This window comes from Anopheles bellator, chromosome 2 (assembly GCF_943735745.2).
Source record: "Anopheles bellator chromosome 2, idAnoBellAS_SP24_06.2, whole genome shotgun sequence".
Lineage (NCBI taxonomy): Eukaryota > Metazoa > Arthropoda > Insecta > Diptera > Culicidae > Anopheles > Anopheles bellator.
The window spans coordinates 31,201,593-31,225,642 of NC_071286.1; the positions used below are offsets into that span (position 1 = coordinate 31,201,593).

Sequence of the window (24,050 nt, forward strand, 5' to 3'; positions counted from 1 at the left end):
GCGCCTCGAGAAACCTCACCGCGGCCGTTTCACCGAGACTGTTTGTTAATAAGGACGAAAAAAGGACACACCGATTCAACCGCCATCGAAGACAAGCGCGACACAGTGGGATTGAGGAATGAAAATAAATATTTACTAAAACTGGCAGCAACACCTAGAGAGAAGCTGATTCGGCTGAGTGGCTCGGGAATGCTGACCCTTTGAGTGCGCCCTACAAAAACTGACAACCGGAGAGTGGAACGGAAACGGAGCACAAATGCCGCGGGAAATTGAATGCATTTTCATCGTTTTCTTCAAACCCTTCGGGCCACGTCCGGGCGCTCAAGTAGCCAACGTTCGCGGGGGAAAACACAGCGAAAACCGAGAACACAAACTGGCGAAGGTGAACCGTCAAGTCCACGGACGCAAAGAGTCTCGGCACGGGCCACGGATAAATAGCAAAACAGTGGATGAAATAAACGTAGCAACAATAACGGAATGAATACTGAACGTGGGCCTACAAAGCGTAGCACTAGCGGAACCAGTAGACCGGAGAATGGCAAGTAGCAGAGCGCGCTTCGCAGGACTCTGCGGACAGGATAATGCCCGATGTTAACGTAGCTAGCATCCGGCCTTCTCCAGGCCATCTGCTTTGCCACTCGACAGCGTCAGCTTCCGTTTCGACGTTCCGCTCAGTTCTTCGCGGGGACATGCACCACGCTAGGTCCGTTACGCCGAGGGTCCCCGGGTTGCTTTGTGACGTTGCACCGCTGGCACTGAAGTGCCCGGGGCTCACCGGGGATCGTCGGCTGGCAGAACTGCACAGAATAAGCCCCAGGAACCGGGAATGGATGTCACCGCACGTTGCGGATCGTCACGCCACGTGTTGCATACATGCGAGTTTAAATGCTTGGCTGGGCCGGGATGAGCCGTAACAAGTATTTACTCGAACCCATCTCGCTTGCAGGTGAATTTAATCCATTTAGATGTCCCCGTTCGTTGACTGGCGGATGGATCATTATGCTTTGAGGCTGGAAAGCCAACATCTGCTTTAAAATATTGCAGTACAGTCGATTGTGTTGGATGGAAGCTTCGTCCAATAAGGAACGAATGGTAATATGGTTTGAGTTCGTCCCGTTACTACCTACGAAACACTGCTTCGTGGCTGCTCTACTTTTTAGTAAGATTAAAATAAAGTGCGACTAAAACAGTAACATGGCCATGGTATGACAGCATCCTTTTCCAGCATCCATTTGATGGTAAAAATCCAATACCCTTAACATCCAAACTTGTCGCACCGCGATACGAATTCTGTATTGTATATTAAAATAGTAAATTCCGAAACTGTCCAATCGAGAAATCGGTGCTTTCGGTGCAACAAAAGCGAACGAACTCGAACGTTCGGAGCTGAACCATCGATACGAGGATGCATTTCGGGCCAAGTGCGCTGGCGTAAGATGTGAAGAAACCTGTCTCTCATTACCATAAATTCGACGACAAAGAACCAAACCGAACCAAACCACTAAGCACCGAGAGAGAGAGAGAAAGAGGGTTCCGGCTCTCTGGTTGCGGTACGGAACGTCGTCCGGAGGCTGGGTTGGGTGGCGCAGTCCCACAATTTATGCCCGAACAATGCAGACATCCGGTGGCCCCCGCCGGTGTCACGTATTCCGGGACCGGGTGAACCGGCAACCTTTCTCGATCGGGGCCGTACGCAATCGTACGGCACAACCGCAGCATTATTGGGGCGGTATGACGCCAATCTGGTGCGGATGGTCTGTGGATACATGGGCGATGCCATCGATACGCCGACATTCGACCTCCCTGAGAGCGCCGAGCTTCGAGCGGTGCATGCTTCGTAGTTCCGGCGAAAGGATTAAAGAGCCCGTTGAGAAGCAGCATGTGGGCGCTTCTCGTCTTGGGCGATTATTGTCCTGGCGAAAAATGGACCCATCGAACCGAGTTCGGTGCGACGACAGCTTGGGCCAACGATCCACACACATTGTGGAAGTATCGCATTAAATTGAGACCAATAAATTTTCGCTCCTGAGGACCTCCTGGCGTTCTTTGTGTCCCCCCTGTCTGTCACCCGTCGCAGTTTACAACTTGATCAGATGTCCAAGCCGGCCAGCCATTCAAGATTCCTGCCAATGAGACAGAATGTAAGTAAGCACACGTAAGCTCCACACTGGATATAAATGTCCATTGTTGTTTGGCTTCCTGTTGTTTGGGGCTCAGAGCTCAGACATGCTGCAAACCACAAAGCCCGTCCAGGGCCGTCCAGCAATAGATTCGAACCTACAAAGGAAATTCGATTGGGCTCCGGCACCGGGCCAGGCCGGGCCGGAAAGCCGTTCGACAATGGCATTACAACAACGGTCGCTGTTGTCACCCTGTGTCAGGTGATACCCGCCGATGTGTGCTAACAAGGTACAGTTCCTGTTTTGTGGTCACCTCCTGGGGCTCCTGGGGAATCTTGGATTGGTGCCCAATTCCCGGACCACCGAGTACAGCAATTCAGAGAGGGAGACGGGCGGGGAAACCGTTGGCGTTGTGGTCCCCAACATCAAATATCCAATTGATGCCGTTTGACGTTCGCCAGCTGGGGGCGCTGCATGCTAAGGGCACGCAAGTGGCGTTCCGATTCGGTGACCGTGAACGAATCCGAGGGCCGGATGAAGATGTAACGGATCTTGAGAAGTTTTCGTTGGGGACCCACGGTGGACCTGTTCCGGATTCGGGGCGTTCGAAGATTTATTTCCTGTTTGTGCGCTGGATAAATCAGATGGGGAATCACAGAGAGCTCCACAGTCTCCGGCCCTCCCGGGGGTTATGCCGGAAGAATTATGTTACCGCATGCTACTACGGGGCAATCGGATCGATAAATCGGGTGCGTAACAAGAGAGCATTCTCCAAGCAGTGCGCTAATTCAGCATCATAACGATTTCCGTTCCGTAGTGGCTGCCGGTAAGCCGAGTTTGAAGAGGGGCACTCCGGTGCGCTGAATCTTAACAGCCTGCACCATTATTTGGGTGCTCGGTCAAATATGGCGCCAAATGAATTTGATGCCAGCGAAAACAATAGCGCACCGGACGCTAGTCTTAAAACTCTCATCTGCTGATGACAGCAGATCGTTTGGCCGGCGTTCTAATTAGTCCACGGCAGAGTTGGGAGGCAGAGTTTTGCGAATTGTCCTACAATTATTTCCCCGCCCAAACCGTGTCATCAATGTCAAGTACAGGACACCACCTTATGTTCCCGGAAGCCCGTCTGGCCCCTCATTTAATATTATCTCACAATTCTTTAGGAAACGTTACGTTGCGAGTATTGATTATGTTTTCCTGTTTTGTTGCTCTCTTTTGCAGGTAAGCTGTCGGAGGCAGACGGAGAAGGACTACTGCACCAATATGCTTGAAGGCTCGGCCACGCTCGGCAGCTGAGTAAAAATGGCAACATTATTATCAATACGTTCTAAAACTACACTCGTTTTAACTAAAAGAGGCTAAGAAGATATTTTCCGCTCTTGCCCAATTTTTATTTATCAACAACCTATAGAGAGACAAAAAAGCTTTCTGTTCATTGTTGATAATATAATCGCCGAAAGGTTTCGATCTCAGATCTCGATCTTCGATCTACACGGCTCCAGACATTTGTAAAAATGGAGCGTGGTCGTAGGTACGGTTGCTGTGAGGCATTTACAAACAGAACTTAAGGTTTGGGCTCTTACACCGTAACGAAAAGATAGCAAAAGAAAATAGCGACGGAGAGCATGAAGGAAAGTGTTTATTTTCCGAATATTCCGAACAGAAGTGACCGATAGACGCTCTCCAATTGCTTTTTTCGAGCCTGGCCTCAAAATCAAAGCGATTTATTTTTAAGCCCGTAAACGTCGCTAAGAAACCATTTCGTCTCCCCCAATGAGTTTCCAATTCCGACTTTTCTGACTTATTTTGAAGAGTAGCGGGAAGAAAATCTACCGTGGAAAACACTGACAATCAAATTGATGCAACGCATCGTTCTAATCTTGGATCGTTTTCGCACATTGTTTGACTTTTAAATCGCGCAACTTTAATGCCCAAACAAGAGTGCGATTTAGCGAAAGCATCGACTTTAGAAAATCACCCAAGACCCGCTTCCGACTCGATCGGGATCGGGATCGCAATCGCAAAGTGCAGGTGCATCGGCGAAAGGGAACCGCAACTCCACTCCCGTCCGGACGAAGGCGAATGCGTAATGTCCGCTTGTGGTGCAAAATTAATGGTTCCGATGCCGCCGGCCAAGCTGTGGCCGGCTGCGGGTTCTCGGCCGACATCGCGCCAACGTGACTGGAGCATCAGCGATAGCGAGAGATGCTTATCGTCGACGATCACCGTTTACCGTTTCGCACTCGCGATCCGTGCCACAGGATGCACGCGAGGGATGATATGAACCCACCCCGCCGGGCCGCGCGCACTGGCCAAAGGAAATTGACTATTGACTTTCGATGTTATCTGTGAAGAGCCACAAGAAGCTGTGCAGGTTGTGGCGTCGAGTCGAGAAGAAAAACGCCACCAACCGGGCGCTTGTGGAGCGCGCTTCTGAATGGGAGCGCCTCTGAAACACTGGGTGTGGGTTAGAAGCGACTACCAGACCTGGCCAGAAGACCTGGCCTGTGATGGTAGTAAAAACTACGAAGGGATAAAAAGTGCAAGCACGAGCGCGAGAGGGAGCTGGGCCATGGCGAGATGGCGAGAGGGCCATGGAGAGATGATTAATCGATACGCGGTATGCAATTAACCGGCGTCGTTTGTAGGTTTTTAATAAACTAGAACCGTTTGACGGAGAACCGTTTTCCGGCTCTCCGGCTCACCGCGACCGCTTCCCCTTTGGTCGCCACAGCCGCGCAACGGTAATGATGCCGACGACGACGACGACGACGACGACGATGATGATGATGCACTCGGATGCGTAATGCGTAACAATGAATGAGATTTTCTAACGGTACCCGTTCCGCGCTAGTCCATGATAAATGACGACAAAATGAAGTAAAACCTTGTTAGGTGGTGGTGTGGCTCTTCCGACGGAAAAGGTTTTCGTCTTGCAGCGTCCACCGGCAGCATCGCCGGTTAACGAACGCTTGAGTGATGCTGATGTTTACGGTCCCTTACGGAGTGCTGGAGGTTCCGAGTTCCGAGCTTTAATCAATTCTTAGCGTGCGCTCGTGTGTGTTTCAAAGGAAGTCATATTTTACTGTAATTACTATCGAACAGACCCACCCGGAGAATGGAGACCGGCCGTCGTTGGCCGCGACTCCTGCCGTTGATTGCAAACATTCGATTGCCTTTTGATGGTGGCCCCGGTGGTCTCGGAGGAACCGTTACAATGAAACAGATCGGACATCGACGACAACCGATGGGGCCACAATGGACTCTAAACTGACTTTGACATGCGTCAAATTAGTCACCCCGAGCTCGGTTCGCGAGTGTCACCGAGGCGTTCCGAGAGCGCCACCGAAGTGGGCGAAGTCGAATTGTGGTCACGATTAATTTTTCAACACCCGTTGTTGGGCCCCGCTGGGGAATATCTCAATTGATATTAGCTTCATTTGTGGGCAACTGTACACAAATTCATCATGTCACCTAACCCGCCAGTCGGCCCACGTGGGCGCCCACGGCTGCTACCCGTGTTTCGAGCGCCGGCCGAGTTTAAAAGCGTAACGGTCGCCACGTAGGGCCCTCGCAACGGTGGCAAAAGTAGACAAATGGACTCAATCGTTCGCTCCGCGGTAACCTAATCGAAGTGGTCAGTCGCGAGGCATCGATCGCTTAGGGGTGCCATTTTCTTAGCGGCAACAGCAGGAGCTAGGCGGTACCAATCGATTTCTACCAATTACGCTCCCCGAAATGGACCGTTGAATTATTAATGGGTTCGGCCCCACGTCTGGGGCCTGATTGGAGCTCGCCCTTTTTTCCACTGAATCGGTGCGGCGTGCCCGCATGCCTCGTACTTCGTCGTTGTTTTTTGTGCCATTCAGTGGATACTTTAAAAAAATAGTAGAGTGATTTCGCTTTTCCTCCCGGCCAACCCACCCAGTTGAGGGGGGGGATACATAATTTTTATCACACTTAAGGATCGTTTGCGAGCGACAAATGAACGGCCGCGAACGCTGGCGGAATCACATCGCTGATAAATGAGCGTTACATTTGAGTAAATATTGTCGTTTTATGTTACACCGAGGAGCTGGCGCGTAATTTATTGATAGCATTAAATAAAGATACCGGCGACCGGCCAGCCGCCAATGTGGATCGATTTATATCGTTCCGATGATGTTGTACTGGGCTGGGTTTTTTTTTTCTTTTCGATTCGTTCAGTGCCGGTTGGCGGCACTCGTTCTCGCGCGCGTTTCCTTCAATTACCGTGGCCGGTCCGGAAGGCTGCGAGGTGGCAAGCCTAACCACGCAAACGCCGGCACGCTGGCCGTGTCTTGGCGCGCCCTCTCGCCGATCGGCCCTGCGGTCCCTGCGCTTGCACGCCCCATAAATCAAGCGCGGAAGCACAACGTGGCAATTGCGCACTGCTGCAGCCGATCGAACTGCAGCTGGGGCCCCAGGACCCGGACTACGCTGCAGCAATGTAAACGATTCCATTAGGCGAATGGAAAAGAAATCCTATTAAACAGTGGTAAATAAAGAAGATTACCACCGTTGATACAGCATACAATGACCATAATTATGTCGATCCACCGGTCGGTCCCGATGCTCGTGGGAGAGTGTTCGGCCCCGGAGATGGTTGTGGCCGGCCGGCTCCCTGATTGAGATGCTCGGTGGATGGCCACGCGCGGCACAGACCACCGGCTGGGGGCACACCACCCACTCGATGAAAACCTGCACCTTATGCGCCCGCCGCACGGTCCTGGCGACCTTGTGCTGGTCGCGAACCGACGGGACTGTTTTTAATTAAACCTTATCGAATCCCGAAGTGAATCATCAACCACGGAAACGGAAGATTTACGCAACTCGCGCTGGACATTAGTGTCAAAAAAGCAAAAATGTGTGGCGGGCCTGCGTACGCGTATGCTGACAGTGCGCAATCAATTTCCGGTTGGAAAGGCCGTACCAGGGTGCCATATTTTATGACAACCTTTTTACAACCGACTCGGTAATCTGAAATTAAATTTCAACGCAAAGTTATGGCGCGCCTTTTTGGTGGAGCTCAAAGCTTCAACATCCCTTTGGCGACTGACAACAGGCTAACAACAATGGCGCACGGTGCTAACCCGTCTTTTTCCCCGGCTTTAATTAATCTAATTCATTTTGCTCCAATTCGCGCTGATGTCGAGATTCTTCCGCTGCAACTCTTCGGCTTCACAGCGCGCACGGAACGGTGTAGAGTGTCTTAAGAGCGGGCACCGGTTGCACCGACGGAATGATAACCGGATCTCTCGGCACTTCATTATCACAACCCGAGTAGCGCCCATCCCGAGTCCGGGTCGCGAGCCCCCGGAAGACCTTGCGCCAATCCTTTCCGGTGCGAGATGTAAGAGGTCCGTGATTTTTTGCCTGCATCCTGAAGCACCCGCCCCAGACGGAGGCTCGAAGGGCGACGACCAACTGAAACACAATTTGCACACTTCCACTTCCGGGAGCACCACCGACCCGTGGCTGTTAATAGTGTTGTTGGTGAGAAAGTTTTCCCAACCTCGCCCACGGATCCGGCCATCCATCGCAGGCGTCAGGCGTGTTTCCATGGTTGCTCTGGCTTTCGAAGGATCAAGTTGGTCAAACTGAAAACACAATATGCGAAGCGAGAATATAAATTCCTTGCACCGTACCCCCCAACACCACGCACGCTGATGGGCGGCAAGGATGCGGTGCGCAACGAGCAGATGAGCCTACGTACGGACGTATCTATATCCTTCTTCGACCCAGCGCCAAGGTAGCGAAACTTTGCCGGTATGGGCTGGCTTGCATCCGAAAGGGATGGTTTCCATGTTGCGTTGCGTTGAACTTTTCAGCGAGCAGGTTCCCGCGGGACTGATGCTCCCACTGCCAACTGTCCTCGCCCTTTCGTGGCCGTTGCTTTGCGACGGTGTGTTATGTGGAATGTGCTGAAGTAACTCCGTGCGCCACTTCATGGTTGCTCCGCGAGAGGTATACCAAATTTTAAAATTACATTCTCGAGCTGGAGAATGAGCTTCGACAATAGTGCACCAGATGTGCAATATTCTAAGTGCTAATATTTTTATAATAGTATGATTTTTTCTTGTCCGAGGTGGTTGAGATCAAGGATCTACCGTGGAACAAGCCATGGAGCACCAATGTGATGAAATGCTCTGCCATGTCGACATCCATGTGCATCTGAAGCTATATCTAATCTTTAGAAACCACAACAGGAGAAACTTTTAATTACATTCCGGCCAAAGTTGGTCGGAGTCCTGACCAAAGATTTTTTCAATTTCACTGTCCGAATGCGCACTTGCCATAAAATGATGTTTATTTCGGATGTTCTGATTCCAGTGTTATTTCATCACGCTCGAACACTTTCCCATGACGAGCTTCTGTAGCATTTCGTACCCAAGAATCCGTTTTCGACCGTTTCCGATGATGGAATGAAACATTGAGTCAATACGATATTAGTAATACCGTATTTTTCCGTGTATAACGCGCACCCATATTTAAGAGAAAAAAATTGGAAAAAAAGTTTTCAGATATGTGATATCCAACAAATATCAAATGATAATAATGTATTATTCTAAATGTTCTTTAAATATTCTAAAGTAGACTAAAGATAAAATGCGTATAATTCTCATTGTCACTCTCTGAAGAGTTCTCATAAATTGCGATATCTTCAGATCCATCCATAGCATTGCTGCGTCCACATTTTTTAAATGATTTCACAACAACTTCTGTTTTAACTCCCTGTCATGACTTAATGACAATATTGTATGGATAATTATATTCCTAACAAATGTTTCATTTTGTAATTTATTCAATAATACCATAAAATATGTACCGAAAAGGGCACATTTATATGTTTAGAGGAGACAAAATTTTTACTCCCCTTGTATAACGCGCACCCAGATTTTGGAGCTAAAAAAATTGGGAAAAAGGTGCGCGTTATACACGGAAAAATACGGTACTTTTGACATGGTTTTTTTAAATTTGCGGTCTTTTTGAGGACCGTCTAAGAAAACTTTGCGGACTGGTTCGTCGTTCGTCATTCTCATGACATGACCAGCCCACCGGAGCCTGGCGAGACGTATACGCTGCACGACAGCCAGGTCGTCGGATAGCTCGTATTGAGTTCGCTGTTCCTCTCTCGGAGGTGGCTATTAGTAGGATGACCTGTAGCTAGCACCCAAGCGCGAATCTCCGCAGTTGTGTCGTCAGGCTAAGCCAGGACCTGGCTGGAATTAAAATAAAATGGTCCTATTTATTTTAGGTTTTAGTCCCGAATCAAGCAATTCTTCACGAGCGAATGAATTGATCAGATTGCCTATATAAAATAATCTACAAGCTGCGCTCGATAAATCGGTCGAACATTTATCGATGAATTTCGATTTCAATACGTAGAACTCCAGCTTGATAGGTTGAAACGACTGGATCTGTTAGTTAGAATTACGATTGTAATATGAAACGAACAATAAAAATTGTGTTAAGGCTTGAATATGCATTGATCAACGTATATAACAGGAGCCGACATTACTTTGGCGGAATAAAGAACCAACAATAAACATTGACCCCAGGTGCTAACCGGCGACGTGACTGGCAAGCGAAAATGTCCGTTCAGGGGAAAAATGGACCCAATATTGCCAGATCGATTATGCTGGTGCTTATTTGATTATCAATTACTGCATCGAGATAAACATACGGCGCCACCAAGCCCGGGAAACACTCCCGGGTCGATTCTTCCACAAAACTACATAAACAAGTACCCGCTGGGGTGGGCTGAAGCTGAGATCGTGACGTAGCAGGGCGCCGAAGCCGATTGGATCGAAGCCGAAGCTGGCAAACGGTTCCCACCGTGGCTGGCGCAAGGCCGGGCTCGGAATGCACACTCTCGACTCGACACCCTCCGAGTGCCACCGAATCGCGCAATGAATCGAGCTGTCAAAGCACTTGACGGAGCGCGACGGAGCCTCGCCGGACGGAGACGGACAAAGCGCGACGGAGCCTCGCCCATTGCCCACACGACTCCCCGGGCCCCCCCGGCGGACGGTGTTTAGTTGAAATGATCAATTAGCGTCGACGAAAGGCTAAACTCAGCGACACGTCTCTCGATGGCGCAAAAGCCGCAAAAGCCGGCCGCCGCATGATTGACTTCGGATACCGCAAGTGCCTCGACGGACGACCGTTTTGCAATCGGTATTAGTGTCGGTGGGGGGGGTGGGCTCAATTGTGATTAATGTTTAATTTTCCAGTCCCCCGTGCGCAGGGTATGTCACTCGACTTGCCCCGAAGGGGTAACGGTTTTAATGAGCTTTTACAATATTAAATTAGAAACCATATGGCGGCCCGATCGCCTTTACGGCCCTCTGCGTCCTTAAATGGTACCGAGGATCATTGCACGCATCGGAGGTGTCGTCGGACCGGAAACCTCCCTTGATTGGCCGCGATCGAGATTAGTGCGGGACTTTCGCAATCGGCCTCCAAGACACCGACCATCGGCCGGGACATCTGTCGTCGAACGAACTGGGTGAACCTGGGCGGCCACTCGCGTCCGCGCTCGATTGGTTATTAGCATCATTAGCATTGACATACGATGGAATTGGACGTGGTGCGTAATTAAGACGTTTGCAGCCGGCGCTCCCGAAGCCAATCCCGCGCGCTGGATCGATCGGATCGGGTCGAATCGAGAGACATTCAATGAGTCGCGCCGCAAGGACACCGCGTGCGCCCGCTTCGGTCAAGGCCGAGCCACAAAATTGATGGTTGCGAAGCGAGACGACGCTGGGCCACTAATGAGACACGAAAACAGCTCTCTCTCCCTCCGGATGTGCGTACGTGTGTGTGTGCGAATCCTGGTCCACAAAAAAAAACCCTGGAAAACAACATTAAATAAAAAATGCAATGGATTGCGCTGCGCACGGGATGATTTTCGCGGGCCCGGGGTCGTGGGTCAAGAGCGTAATGAGAGTAACGCGATTTAGCAAATGGGCTCCCCCATCCTATTAAGGCTCCGGCGAGGCTGCCATCGTGAGCCATCGCGCGTTGTAACGATGCCCTTCCGAGGCCTTCTGGCTGCGCCCGCGTGATTGATGCGTTTAAACAAATTATGCTTCGCCGGTCCGGTGTCTGGTGCAGGGGTGCAGTTCAGAGCATCCGGGCTCGCAACCCGGATTATATGCTGATGATCTGGCATCTGGCTGACGAAGGCGGGGGGCCCCCTAATGATGATGAAGCATCGCCAGGGGTGCTTGTACCGAACTCACCGGAACTAGTACCGACTTCCTTCCGACACTGCTCCGATCCGTGCACCATAGTTTTGCTCGGCCCAATAAGAAGCAGCATGATTGTCAGCATTTATCTTCAACACTTTGTTCCCAGCGTCACAACGCCGGTTCGGTGCTCCGGTTTTGTCAACAATCAGTTCGTTTCGGAGTCTGACTTTTAACAGCTTTATTATCGGCCTTCCATCAAGGAATGTGGTTTGGAACTGGGTTGAGAATTTGGCCATCGTACAGAGAACGGGCATAGGGCATTCGACACTATCGTCTGATGCTCTGGATAACCTCCGGGATGTTTCAATTCGGTTAATTCTCTCCCAGCGTCACTCGGCGGAGGCCGCCCATTCAATGCTAATTCGCAGCTAATACCACTCTGGGACAACTTTGTTTGTGGCTTGAGGGCTTCCCCGGGCGGCCGAAACAACGAAACAAAAATTCCGGATATATTAGTTAGAACAAAGTGCCATCTTTGGACGCTATCTTGCCAGTGGAAATGATTATGACATTTAATTCCATTCTCGCCATTCGCGCGCCGTTATGATGTTCTCACGCGCGCCTTCTAGAACCCCCACGGGGGGAGAGCCGCAGGCGGTAAGTTATGGTTTGGAAGCGGGCCGGAACCTTTTTCCTGCATCTCCCGAAGGGTCATGCATATTCAGTTTTTGAGTTTTGAAATTTTAACGTCAAAACTCGTTACACTTTTGCTGCAACGGTGGCTTTTTGCGGTCGTTTCGAAGCATTAAAATTTTATATTGCACACAATTTTTTCAAGTAATAACACTCTCTTTGGCCAGAGCATTTTGATGCTGTTAATGCGGAAGATAAAATCGGTAGGTTAGGGTTCCCAATCGACTCGCTGACTCGACACAATGGGTTAATGACGCTGTGATTGTTTCCTTTTCAGTACGTTAAATGGTTAATTTGGATTTCAAGTATTTTATGGATCCACTTGTTGCAACCGTGAGAGCTCTCGACATTTAGTTTTGGCCACCATGCAACGAGCAACGGTGCTAATGAAATTGACACCGTAATGCTCATCAAAAACAGATCCGTCCAGTGATGCAATTCAAGTGGAAAGCAAAAATATTCCACAATTAAAACTCAAGTTGGACCCCAGTACGACTGATCGCAATAATAATCGTCTTAAAGTTCGATTTCTGCATTCCCTTTTCAGCCCTTGTGCGCTATTCCAAGCTGGGCCCAACTTTGATTATTTTGGAGAAAAACGTTAGACCCTTCAGGGCCTGCGACTTTCTTCGTCCGTTTTCCCGCAGTCCCGAACGGCGAAAAGCGCATCCGTTCGGCAAATTGGAGTGCAAAGGTTCTTCCGCGCCAGACGACGATAGTCCTTACGGTGGAGCGACGTGCCAGTTGTTCGAGAGATCGAAAGTCACAAATCTTCAACCACCTGTTAGTTCTGGGAGCGGATTCCGGTCTGTGTGTTCGGCGACTGTTGACGGCCGCCAGGGAATCGTCTTTTCGTCTAACGCTTTGCAGAAGGCAAAAAACGAGGGGAATACCCGGGATCTATCGGAGTTCTAGATCCCAAGTCGCATTCGAGCCGGAGGCGAGCGCAAAAAGCGGTTCCACGTTTTCAATTACCGGCACGCTTTTTAAGATGATTAAATGACACATCAAAGAACGTCAAGATGGCAACGATGGGGCCATGTTTTCTGTTCTTTTTTTCAGGGGCAAATGTTTGCTCATTTCTAGTTCCGGGTTATTTTGTCGTGCAGTTTCTCGTGCGGCAAAGAAACGACAGTTCTATTTCAGTGTGTAAAGTATTGCGGTTTAATTTTCAGAAAAGCGTTCGGTAGAATTGTCTTAGCAAATTCTACCTTCGCCTTTCGCAATGCCCTACGGGGTCTTATATATGTACAAATTTCGTTGGAAAATGTTAGCCGCTGAGCATATCAGCTGACACACCGGTGTGCATCTGAGCATATCAGGCGGTCGATGGTCAGCTCGAAGGCCAGCCAGAAGGCCGTCGATTAGTTCCGCTGCTCCATAATCGATTACGGCACATCGCTTCCGGGAGTGGCGTTTGATGGATGCACGTTTGCATCCATCACGCAGTTAAAATCTCTCACCTCTTGGCTCTCATCCTTACACGACACAACATCCAGCGCACGGCCCGTCAAGCGAGACATGCGCGTCATTTAAGTCACATCAATATTAACGAATGCCTTCGGCTGTAGCTGGTCGGTTCGCCGCACCACGAGGCCGGTGCATGTAGTTGACCGCAAAATCGCAAATGAAAAGCCGGTCAGAATGCAAATAAACATGGGACGCGGTTGGCTATCGATGCTGTAACCTCCCGGCAGGGGGGCCACGGCCCAGCGCAACCAGAACGACGCTCATTAACGGCGGCCCCGGTACTCACAATGCTCACAAATTAACCTGCCACTGCCAGACCTTGACTGGTGGGCAAGTTCAGGAGCAGCAGCAGCGGCGAAGCCGGAGAGCAGTTTTGCGAACCGTATCCTTAATGTTCGGTTTCGATAAAAGCCTTGTTTATATCGAGAGCAGACCGAGATGGGTCAATTTTGAAGGGTCCCACAATTTTTAGTATGTTAAGCGAATTTTATATTAAAGGCTGACTAGAGCATATTTTTTAAGAAAAGCTGACAATTCATAAAAGTGGTGAAGTCCGGAATGGAATCGAAAATGGATCACTTCCAGTTCGACGGTCAAAGCATAAATCATGTCCCATATTTACCATCATTTGAATTTGGTAATTAAGCACCATCCAAAACCATTGTTTCAAAAGCTCATAAAAGCGGAAAACACTCACGCAAAAGTATTGGATCATCAAATGAAAAGTATAAATGGGACACGCAGTTCACTGCTTAACTTTCCATAACCGAACGCGAGACAAACTCTATTCTCTGTGTGTACCAATCGCGAAATTATGATTTAATTTCCCGTTAGCACAGAACGTCTAGGGTGCTCATAAATTAGTCAGCTGCCGATGTCGGGCGCCAAAGTCAGGTAACTTCATGAAAAATAATTCCAAACTTTTATTACCCACGAAGTGCTCTCCAGGCGCACGTGGCGAATGCACATTTTCATCAAGTCGCGGCCCTTTGTAGTCTCGGGCAGGAACAGTGCGGCCGCGAGTAGTGGATGCTAGACATCATTGCCTTCTGTGAACCCGTCTGTAGGTACCACATGTAGAATCGCGTCCTACATTCCGGCTGGCAGCCCTGCGCTGGCGTTTTGAAAAATGAGTGCACAATAAGTCTTGAAAGAAGATTAACGATAGCGAAAACTCGACTCCGGCTTACAACGTAAAAGGACCAAATAACACCGGTTCGTGTGAGAGAGAGAGCTCGGGGCGATGTTCTGTACTGCACTTTCAACCCTTAAAGGATTCGCACCGGATGTACCCATTTTTCGGTCGGTGCCGGAAACCCTCGGAAAGGATTGTTTGAAAGGACGAACGGGGCTGGGCGCCGCCACCGTCGAGCGAAGTTAATTTGCACTGATAACGACAAAGTTGTGCATTGGGCCAACCCGATGGTCCTGCCCGGCGGAGAAAGCTTTACGTTTCTCTGTCTGCGGCTGCCGCCTAATTGATTTCACCGGAGATTACATTAATTAAGTGTTTATGTAGAAAAGCATGTCACAACCCGCGTTTACCGGTTAGCTAATTAGGGTGTGAAAAACTTTTCCTTCCGTGCCGGGCACGGATTCTTCTTCTATTTGCGGTGTCTGTGGGCACTGAGAGGAGAAAAAACCAACTCCGGTGCGGGTACCGGTGCAAGCCAAAGATGGTCAAAAGCGATGCTGGCTGCTGAGACCGAGGCGACTATTTATCATCTGCGCCAACGCGACCGGCACCGGCCACCAAGAGGCTGCCCCGTCGTCGTCGTCCATCTTCGGCTCAATCCGGAGCTGAATGGCAGCAGGAGACGGCTGAAAAGCCGCTGACTAATGCAGCAGCAGCCCGAAACAGGGCCGCCTTCCGGCACACAGCGGGAAGTCCTAGTTCTCACACCGATGCAAGGTTCTAGCCGTCATCGGTGGATTGGTTAACTCTGCCGCTCCGGGGGGGCTGTACTCGTAGTGACTCGTCGTATGGCGTAAAATTTATCTCCCAAGTCTCGCTGGCGTCGAATGGAGCAAACTTCTTGCTGCGCCATTCGGTGCATTCTGGTGGCGCACCTTCGCCAACAGCACGAGCGGTGCGCCGAGTCAGCGGTTTTACTCGGTTGTTCAAAAAGCTTCGATAAGAGAAACACAATTTTATGGTTTGAAATAGATTTTATTATTCAGCATGGTCTCTCTGAACATTTGTTTCAACGTGATTCCAATTTATGAATTCCATCACTGAAGTGACAATCTGGAAGGGCTACAAACCGGGTTTTTTCATGAATTTTCTCTTTCAGCTGGTCTAAAAGGTTACAATAATAATCGAAATTTTTGATCAACCAGTTTGCATGTAAACCGCAAACATAATTCCTTTCGCGTCCAAAAAAACTGTTGGAAAACTGACACTTTCTGGCCGATTTCTGGCCACGCATTCGTTCCGAAGCTGAAGAACCCCGTTCACAGCACTCCTTAATCTCTTGTTTTGATTCAGGATCATGGTGACACATCCAGCTCTCATCCACAGTGATGAGTCAACGCACAAAATCCACTTTATCCTTTGCCAAAAGCTCTAAATGTCGGCGAGTTAATTATATTGGTTACACTGCTAAATGAGATGGTTAGGCCTTGTGCTCAATCTCTTCCAGTCATTCGACGTTTTTCCAATACGATATCCTGTATTTTTACTACGATTTCAGGTGTTGTCTCTGTTTTTGGACGTATTTGACGTGAATCGTCTTGAAAGTTAGTACGACGAGGTTTAAATTTCCTTTGCTTTTAAACAGTAAAAAAAATCAATCACTGCATCATTCAAATTGATTTTTGCCATTGTAAAAAATACGATAACATGTCGATACTAAATAGATTGTACAGACAGAATCAAGTTACCGATTGAAATGAAACTTCAGATACGTTCATATGAAGAGTGTACCAACATAAAAAAATAAACTAGTAACAGGGCCCTTTGTAATTGAAGCTCAAAACTTATTGAACAACCTAGCATATTAGGCTCTTGAGCCTCGGAACCCTTTTTTTGTGTCGGACCACAGCGGAGATCGGTGGACGGATACGAAGACATGACGCGAGATGCGTACGTTCGGTGCACCACCACGCACTGTACCGGTTGCCACTCTGGGGCCAGACTCAAGAGACCTGAGCACCGGTGTCAGCTCGCCCCGGCCCGACGCCTGATCCTATCGATCAGGAAATGCCTCGGTGCGCGACCCTAGCCCGTTGAAAACATAACGCAACTCATAACGGGGCGGATGGGGGCGATCCGCAGACGCGCGCATCATCTATCATGGACAGTGGACAGCGCGCAGAAATGTGGTGCGGCGAGCGCTGCACAATGCAGTCAACCCGCACCGCACCGCGGGTGGGACTTGACCTCGTTTCTCAAGACCCGTTTGCGACCAAAATCGAATTAGTTCGCCGGTCGTGCCGACGCGGAACCCTTCGCTCTCGGGAGCGCCATCCGCGCACTGGCCGGAAATGGAATTCCAAGCCGACCGCGCGTTTCGCTTCGCTTGCGGGAAACGCGCGGCCATAATTGTTGCTTTTAATTGCACCCATCGCGCGCCCCAATTTGTTGTGCATTATTTGACCGGTTTGTTCCAACGGTCCAGGAGCAGCGGTGCCAAGTCCCGGCCGGGATCCACCCGTGGGAGGGCTACGATGCAGAAACAATCAATTAATATGGCCGCGCGGTTTGGATTTACAGTTCGGTCCAGCTCATCAGTTTTCCCAAATTTATCACCGAAACAAATGGGACCGGAACCATTATTTCACCGAACCCACACCGGGCATCGGCAAACAGAGACACCCGGGGCGGCCGTTTCTGGTGTCGGTTTCGTTGCTTTTCGCTTCGCAAACAGCAGCGCCGCGACTGGCCCGCCACCACCGCAATCGCCGTTTCCTGAGCCCCAGTCGCCTGGTCGCCGTTGACCAACAAATCATTAATTTCTGATTTGCTCATCCGGTTGTCCGGGCCCGACCGGTTGTTGGTATTGTCAAATATTTACCTTTCGTTTCGTCTGCTCCTTTATCGCTGCCTGCTACGACCCCTCCCGACAGGATGATTTGCCCGGGCAAGCGTTGCTGGACGTGGTGTTCGCCCGGCTGAACCTGATAGAGACGGCCTACTTTGGGATTCGGTACATCGACCAAGACGGCCAAACGGTAAGTAGGCGAGCACCATAGTCTTCTGGTCGGTTTTTCACCACTCCTTCCGTCACATCACCATACACAGCACTGGCTGGATCCGTCGGCCAGACTATCGCGGCAGCTGAAGGGCGGCAAGGTTCCGTACGACCTCTACTTCGGCGTCAAGTTCTACGCCTGCGATCCCTGCAAGCTGGTCGAAGAAATTACTCGGTATGTCACGCCAGCCCAACACACACGCAAACGGGGACGCGCTCTAACTCAGGGGTTCAATTACAGATACCAGCTGTATTTGCAAGTTAAACAGGACATCCTCCAAGGCCGATTGCCGGTGTCGTTCGAGCTTGCGGCCGAACTGGGAGCGTACGTCGTGCAAGGTAAGAAAGGAGCTATGTCCTGCAGTTCAAGACACTCTTGTGTGACACTCTCCCCTTGCAGCCGAACTGGGCGACTACGATCCACGAAAGCACCCGCTCGGGTACGTGTCGGAGTTCCGGCTGCTAAACAACCAAACGAAGGAGATCGAATGTCGTATCCACGAGCTACACATCCAGCTGGCCGGCATGTCGCCGTCGCAGGCCGAGTTCAACTACCTGGACAAAGTCAAGTGGCACGACATGTACGGAGTGGACCTACATCCGGTGCTGGTAAGTCTTCTGCGTTGGCCAGTGCCAGGGTTTGAGGTCCGATATAAACTGCCTGTGGTACCGCTTTACAGGGCGAGGACAGTGTCGAGTACTTCCTGGGCCTCACGCCGGGCGGCATTGTGGTGCTGCGCAACAAGACCACCGTGGCCCACTACTACTGGCCCCGGATAGCGAAGGTGTACTACAAGGGGCGCTACTTTATGCTTCGCGTCTGTGATAAAAATGTGAGTATCATCTCGCTGGGGAACGCAAAACACGAGAACCGTAGCAGTAGTGACCCTGTGTGACCCTTTCCAGAATGAGGTTAGTACGTACGGTTTCGAGACACCAAAAAAGAGTGCGTGCAAGCACCTGTGGAAGTGCTGCGTGGAGCATCATTCGTTTTTCCGCCTGGTGCGAGTGGCTCCGATGCAGGCCACGGGGACACTCGGCAGCAAGTACGGGTATGTCCGGCCCCGCCTGTTGCCCTAGCAGCGCGATACTTTAACGCTCCGTTTTACGTTTTCAGTGGCCGCTCGGAACGCCAGCCGATGAAGGATATTCCGGGGCAGCAGCGGATCCCACCGGCGTTCACCAGGACCCCATCGCGCAGACAGCCGCGCCGGACGATGGTCGAACCGGTGGAGGAGAAACTGTTTGACGCACCGAAGTACATTCAGCAGGAAATCAAATCCATCTCAATACCTCAACCGGCCCAATCGTAAGTCCGCGTAGATCCGCCTGCCTCTCCACCTGGCACACAACGTTCACCTCACCTCTTCCGTTCTCTCTTTCATCACTCGGTTCGCGGTTCGCTGCACCACGCACTCTCTCCTGTCACACCGATTTAACTCGATTTGCACAACTCGGTCCCCGGGGGTCGTCTGAACCGAAAATGGGTTAGATTTGACAGTCCGTATCGCTCTACTTGCAGCATACCGGCCGCACTGAACGGTATCGCTGGCACGGGCGGCAAGTCTCAGGGCACGGTACAGCCGCCGGACTCACCGCGCAGTACTCGGAGCGCCCCCTGGATGCGGTCACAACAGCGGGGTCTGTTCGGGATCAACTCGAGCCCCAAGTCGGTGCGCTCGGCATCGACGAGGATGAGTGCACCGGCCAACAACGCCCGGATGCGCTCGAGTTCGGTCGAGAGCCACTCGTCGAACGAGTCTCGGTCGGGCCGTAGGCGCCGACACCGCAGTCGCCGGGTGTCGGACAACGAGAGTGAAATGAGCCGCGGTTCGGGGCGGTCCGGACGGTCGCATAACTCGCACCGGAAGCATCGGCGACACCGGTCCAAGAACCGGCGCAATCGGTCCGATACGGAGAGCCGTGATCGGAGCTGTTCCGGCCATCGGCGGTCCACCGATTCGATCGAGCTGGTCGACTCGGGCGAACAGTGGCTGGAGGTGCAGCGGAAGCAACACTCGGATGCGGTACCGAAGGCGGCCGTCATCAAGAGCAGCCAGGTGATGAAGGGAACCCACCCGGACTCGGGCATCGTCCAGCATCACCAGCGAAGCCGGCGGCACCGCAAGCACCGGTCGCCCTCGGAGAAGATATGGTCGAGCGAGCTGACGAAGCACCTGCAGTTCGATCTGGTTGACACGACCGGCATGACGGAGGACCAGCTGCGCGAGATTCCGTACACGGTGGTGGAGACGAACCATCATGCGGCCAAGAAACCGAACACGCTCAAGGTACACAAGACTAGTCATCACTCGTCGACATCGCTTTCGAGCCACCATCATCATCATCACCATCAGCAGCAGCAGCAGCCTCAGCAGCAGCAGCCCCAGCAGCAGCAATATCAGCAGCCCCAACACCTGTCGCAGCATCAGCTACAGCAGCCGGTGGCACCGTCGCAGCAACAGCAGCAGCACCACCACCAGTACCAGGCACAGCACACGGTCGGCAACAATCGGATCGACCGGATAAGGGAGTACCCGAAGGGGGACGCTAGCAGTCTGGTGGAGAACGGCGTGAACGGTGGTTCGATACGATCGGCCAGTACGATCAGCTCGTCCAGGGAGTACGACCGCAACTCGGGTCTCATCAGGTAAGGCTGCCGGACATGCAGGCGGACGAAATCGTTAACGATCCTTGCCCCCGTTTTTTTCTAGGATGATGTCCAGCATGAGCATGGGTGACTTTATCTCGCCGACCGGCTCGAGCCTGAGCCCGCTCGACAGCTCGGGGCTACGGGTATCGCACGAGCACACCGATTCCGGACTGGGAGCCGATCAGGACTACGCGTACTCGTCGGAAAGGTTGAAAATCCCGCCACGACCCTTCGGTAACGCGGTTTTTAAAACCCCCACTCGATCCATTGTAGGTCCAGCGATAGTGCAAAGTACGGCACGAACAAGTCGTCCGGAGCGTCCGTCACGTCCGGCCACACGAAGTCGTCGTCGTCGAACAACATGAAGTCGCATCACCACACAGTGAGTAGTCGGAAACCTCCGCTCTGTCCCGGTCGGTCTGGGCCGGGGCCATTGCCAGCGGTTACTTCTGCCATCACACAGCAACCGTTGCTTCAGCAGCAGTCACACCAGCAGCAACCAGCACCACCAACTCACCCGAGCAAGTTCTCTTCGGTACCGGGTGTACATAGTGCCAACGGCAGTAACAGTCGCTTGATTAACACCAGTAACACTCACTACCAAAACAATCATTACACGTTTAGTCTAACCCGAAACCCCACCCAGACCCACCATCAACATCAACATCCGTCCCAGCAGCAGCAGCAGCAGCAACGGCACCTCGGTGTCGGTCACCATCCATCACTCGGTAGTAGTCTCGGTAATGGGTTAAGCACTAGCACCTACCTGGACACGACACTCGCCACGACGCTGGCGTCGTCGGCCGCCACACCCTATCACTACTTCTTCGACGGGACCGGCTTCCGGTCGAACGTGGGCCCGTCCGGAAGCGGCTTCCACCACCAGCCGGTGACGGTCGGCGGTGCCGGTAGTATCCGTGGCACCAAGTCCGACATCGGTGTCCCGGTACGTCCGAAGCGCCACTACCAGCAGCAACACCTGCAGCACCACCAACCCCCGTACATCACCAGTGTGCACCACGTGGGCCGTCCGGTGGCGGCGAGCAGTGAGCGGAAGCGGCGACTCGGGGCGTCCTCGTCGCTCGGCAAATCGATCGACTACCTGGAAAACTATAAGACTGGCGTTGAGCGGCTCAACCAGAGCAACAACAACACGGCCGTTGGCGGTGGTGTGGGCGGCGGGAGTCCGGAAGCTTTCACCGGACTGCTCGGTAGCCAGAACGTGCTCAATAACAATCACTGCCCGTCGCCAGCGGGGGCGGAGCCGGCCGCTGCTGGCTATTTCGATGCCAATCGCAACCAGAACGGCGACGGCGGGGATCTGGGGCCCGCCAGCACGGGCAGTGTAAGTACACAGCTCTCTTTCGGCCTCTTGGAATGCCTGCACGCCTGAACACACCTCCTTCTGCTGCATGCGAACGTGTCGTCCTGTGTCGCATGTTTAGCTGCATGTTACTTAAGTAGTCCGTGATGGGTTGTCCTCCATTAGGTGGCGTCCCCCTTAGCTAGCCGGTAGCGTCAGCTAGTGATGCCCCTGAGAGTTATGCAACCCGCTTCGCACGAGACCCGCTCGCTGTAATTGTACCGCATTCCCACACTCTGTCCCCCCATGTTCCACATGGCTTTTCTTGCGTAAAAATGGAACGAACCCCACGTGTGCAGCGCCCGCGTGTGTGTCGAAGTGGGTTCTTTCCTTGTTTCAGTGATGGCCTTCATCTCTCAATGTGGCGATGGACCTGCTGGGGCGGAAATGGAACCCTTACCTAACATCCCATTGTTGCCAGGGCGCCCGGGGTCCTGGCCGGGTGCAGGGAGCACCGGGAAAACTTTCTCCCTCGAGTGGAAAACGCGGAAAAATCCGGCTCCCGGAATCATGGGTGAAAATCGGCGAAACAGCTTACATTGTACCTGGCTGGCTGGCTGGCTGCTGCCGATGTTGTTGTTGTAGCTGGAGCTGGAGCAGAAACACAAAAAAGTGGGGAAAGAAAATGTTGCTCCATCCGGTGGCGGTAGCAGCAACAACAACAAACGGAACAGCCATTCACCGCCGCCGCTCCCACCCACCGTGCACTCATTATTGGTCTGCTCTGCCTTTGTTGCACCGCATCCTTCTGCTGCGCTCTCTCTCCCCGTGGCGGAGCGTTTGATCCGTTTGTGGTATGCTTCAGCGAACAAAGAAAGCTTTTCCGGCATTCCCGGGCCCCCAGGTAAAAGGAAATGCGCGCAGAAAACCATCCCAAACCCCCGGCACCCAAAAGCAGTGTAGACCACAACACGAAACAAACGGATAGGAAATGGAATGCAAAATATGCGCACAGATTCTGGGATGGCTGCGCGTGTGCCCTCACTATTATCACCGGTGTACCGCTGCACTCTACCCGTTGTGCCAGTTTTTCCGAGATTTTCCACGTAGCGTGTGTTTCTTTTTTCGCTATACAAAGCCCAGTTTTTCTTGCTTCTGAGTTGGATGGGAATGTTTTAACCTCGCCCATCGGCCACACCGGGGACAGACCGCCAATGTTGTCACACGACCCCGGGACCGCGCTGTTCAGTAAGCGGGATGTAAAAGTTTTCCACCACCCTCCGGTAACGTTCCGGTAGTTGGTCCGACCAACTAACCAACTCTGCACGGAGTAGTTGTCGAAGGCGTCGTCGTCGACCAGTTTCCTCTTCCTTTGGCTGTCCTCGAAGTCCTTCAATCAGAAAACCGAAGAACGGGTCAAGCAGTTCATCAACAATTTTTATTGTTTTCCACCACCGACTCGGCTCGCTCATTCGGCTCAATTAACTGGGTGAAACCGGTCAGCACCGTGGGTTCTCCTCGTCTGGTTGGCTCCTTTTCCTGCATGCACCCCCGGGCCAGAGTTGCATGCTTCCGACCCCGGGTGGAAGAAAGAGGAGTTTAGTGTTTCGTTTCTGTGGTCTTTAGTGTTTGTCGTATCGATATTTTCTCGCTCGCTCTCTCTCTCTCTCTCTGACTGATTTCCCGGGTCACCCGGTGTCACAATGTGTCTAACAACTGCATGTGTATGTGTTCCCTTTGCTTGCGGAGCCTGTTCGGTTCCGCTCTTTGCACGCGAGCCACCACCACAAGCCCTTCCACGAGCGTTGTGTGGATTGTTTTTAATAAAGCGTGCGCCACGCGCCCTATTTTCCGCACCTCTAGAACGCGCGAACGCCGGGAGGCGGTAGTGAGAATGGCAACCGGCACCCGGAGGCAGGCGTTGCGTCGCCCACCACCACCAGCCCGTCGTACGCCGGCCAGAACGGGCCGGCCAAGGGCGGGCCGGCTGCGACGGTCGGCCGGGGACTTTCGGCCGGTTCCGGTCCCGGGACCTGGTTCGGCGGTGTCGGTAAGCACAGCAACCACCGTTCGTCCAGCTTAGAGCTGATACTAACACCTATCATACAGAGCCGACGGTAAGTAGAAACGGGTTGCCACACGGGAGGTTGAAGTTGCGTCTTGCGAAGGGAAGCGACGGGCCCCTCGCCATGACCCTGTTCCGGATTTGGCCGATTGGGCATTGGGCAGTTCAGAAGAGTGAAAACGTTTCATCCCATTGTTCAAAAGTAATAGGGGACCATACTTTGTTGCGTTTATTAGCCACAGTTCGGGTGTAACCGATATTGCATACATTCGGGCGATTTTCCCTTTGGCACAGCGCGGTGTGGAATTTACGACGCCATTCGGTATGTCACTGTA

General features: G+C 52.0%; 1 protein-coding gene across 1 annotated transcript in view; it reads left to right on the plus strand.

The window, feature by feature from the left end:
* The window catches only part of LOC131207370 (uncharacterized), a 55,074-nt gene extending 31,303 nt beyond the window's left edge, over positions 1-23,771 (plus strand). The window contains exons 2-13 of the mRNA XM_058199982.1: positions 17,570-17,674; positions 17,745-17,869; positions 17,936-18,033; positions 18,095-18,303; positions 18,375-18,527; positions 18,601-18,746; positions 18,812-19,003; positions 19,187-20,046; positions 20,188-20,344; positions 20,409-20,555; positions 20,621-21,692; positions 23,514-23,771. Coding sequence (XP_058055965.1) covers positions 17,570-17,674; positions 17,745-17,869; positions 17,936-18,033; positions 18,095-18,303; positions 18,375-18,527; positions 18,601-18,746; positions 18,812-19,003; positions 19,187-20,046; positions 20,188-20,344; positions 20,409-20,555; positions 20,621-21,692; positions 23,514-23,771 — 3,522 coding nt within the window. The remainder of the gene's footprint in view (positions 1-17,569; positions 17,675-17,744; positions 17,870-17,935; positions 18,034-18,094; positions 18,304-18,374; positions 18,528-18,600; positions 18,747-18,811; positions 19,004-19,186; positions 20,047-20,187; positions 20,345-20,408; positions 20,556-20,620; positions 21,693-23,513) is intronic.
* Positions 23,772-24,050: the final 279 nt, after the last annotated feature.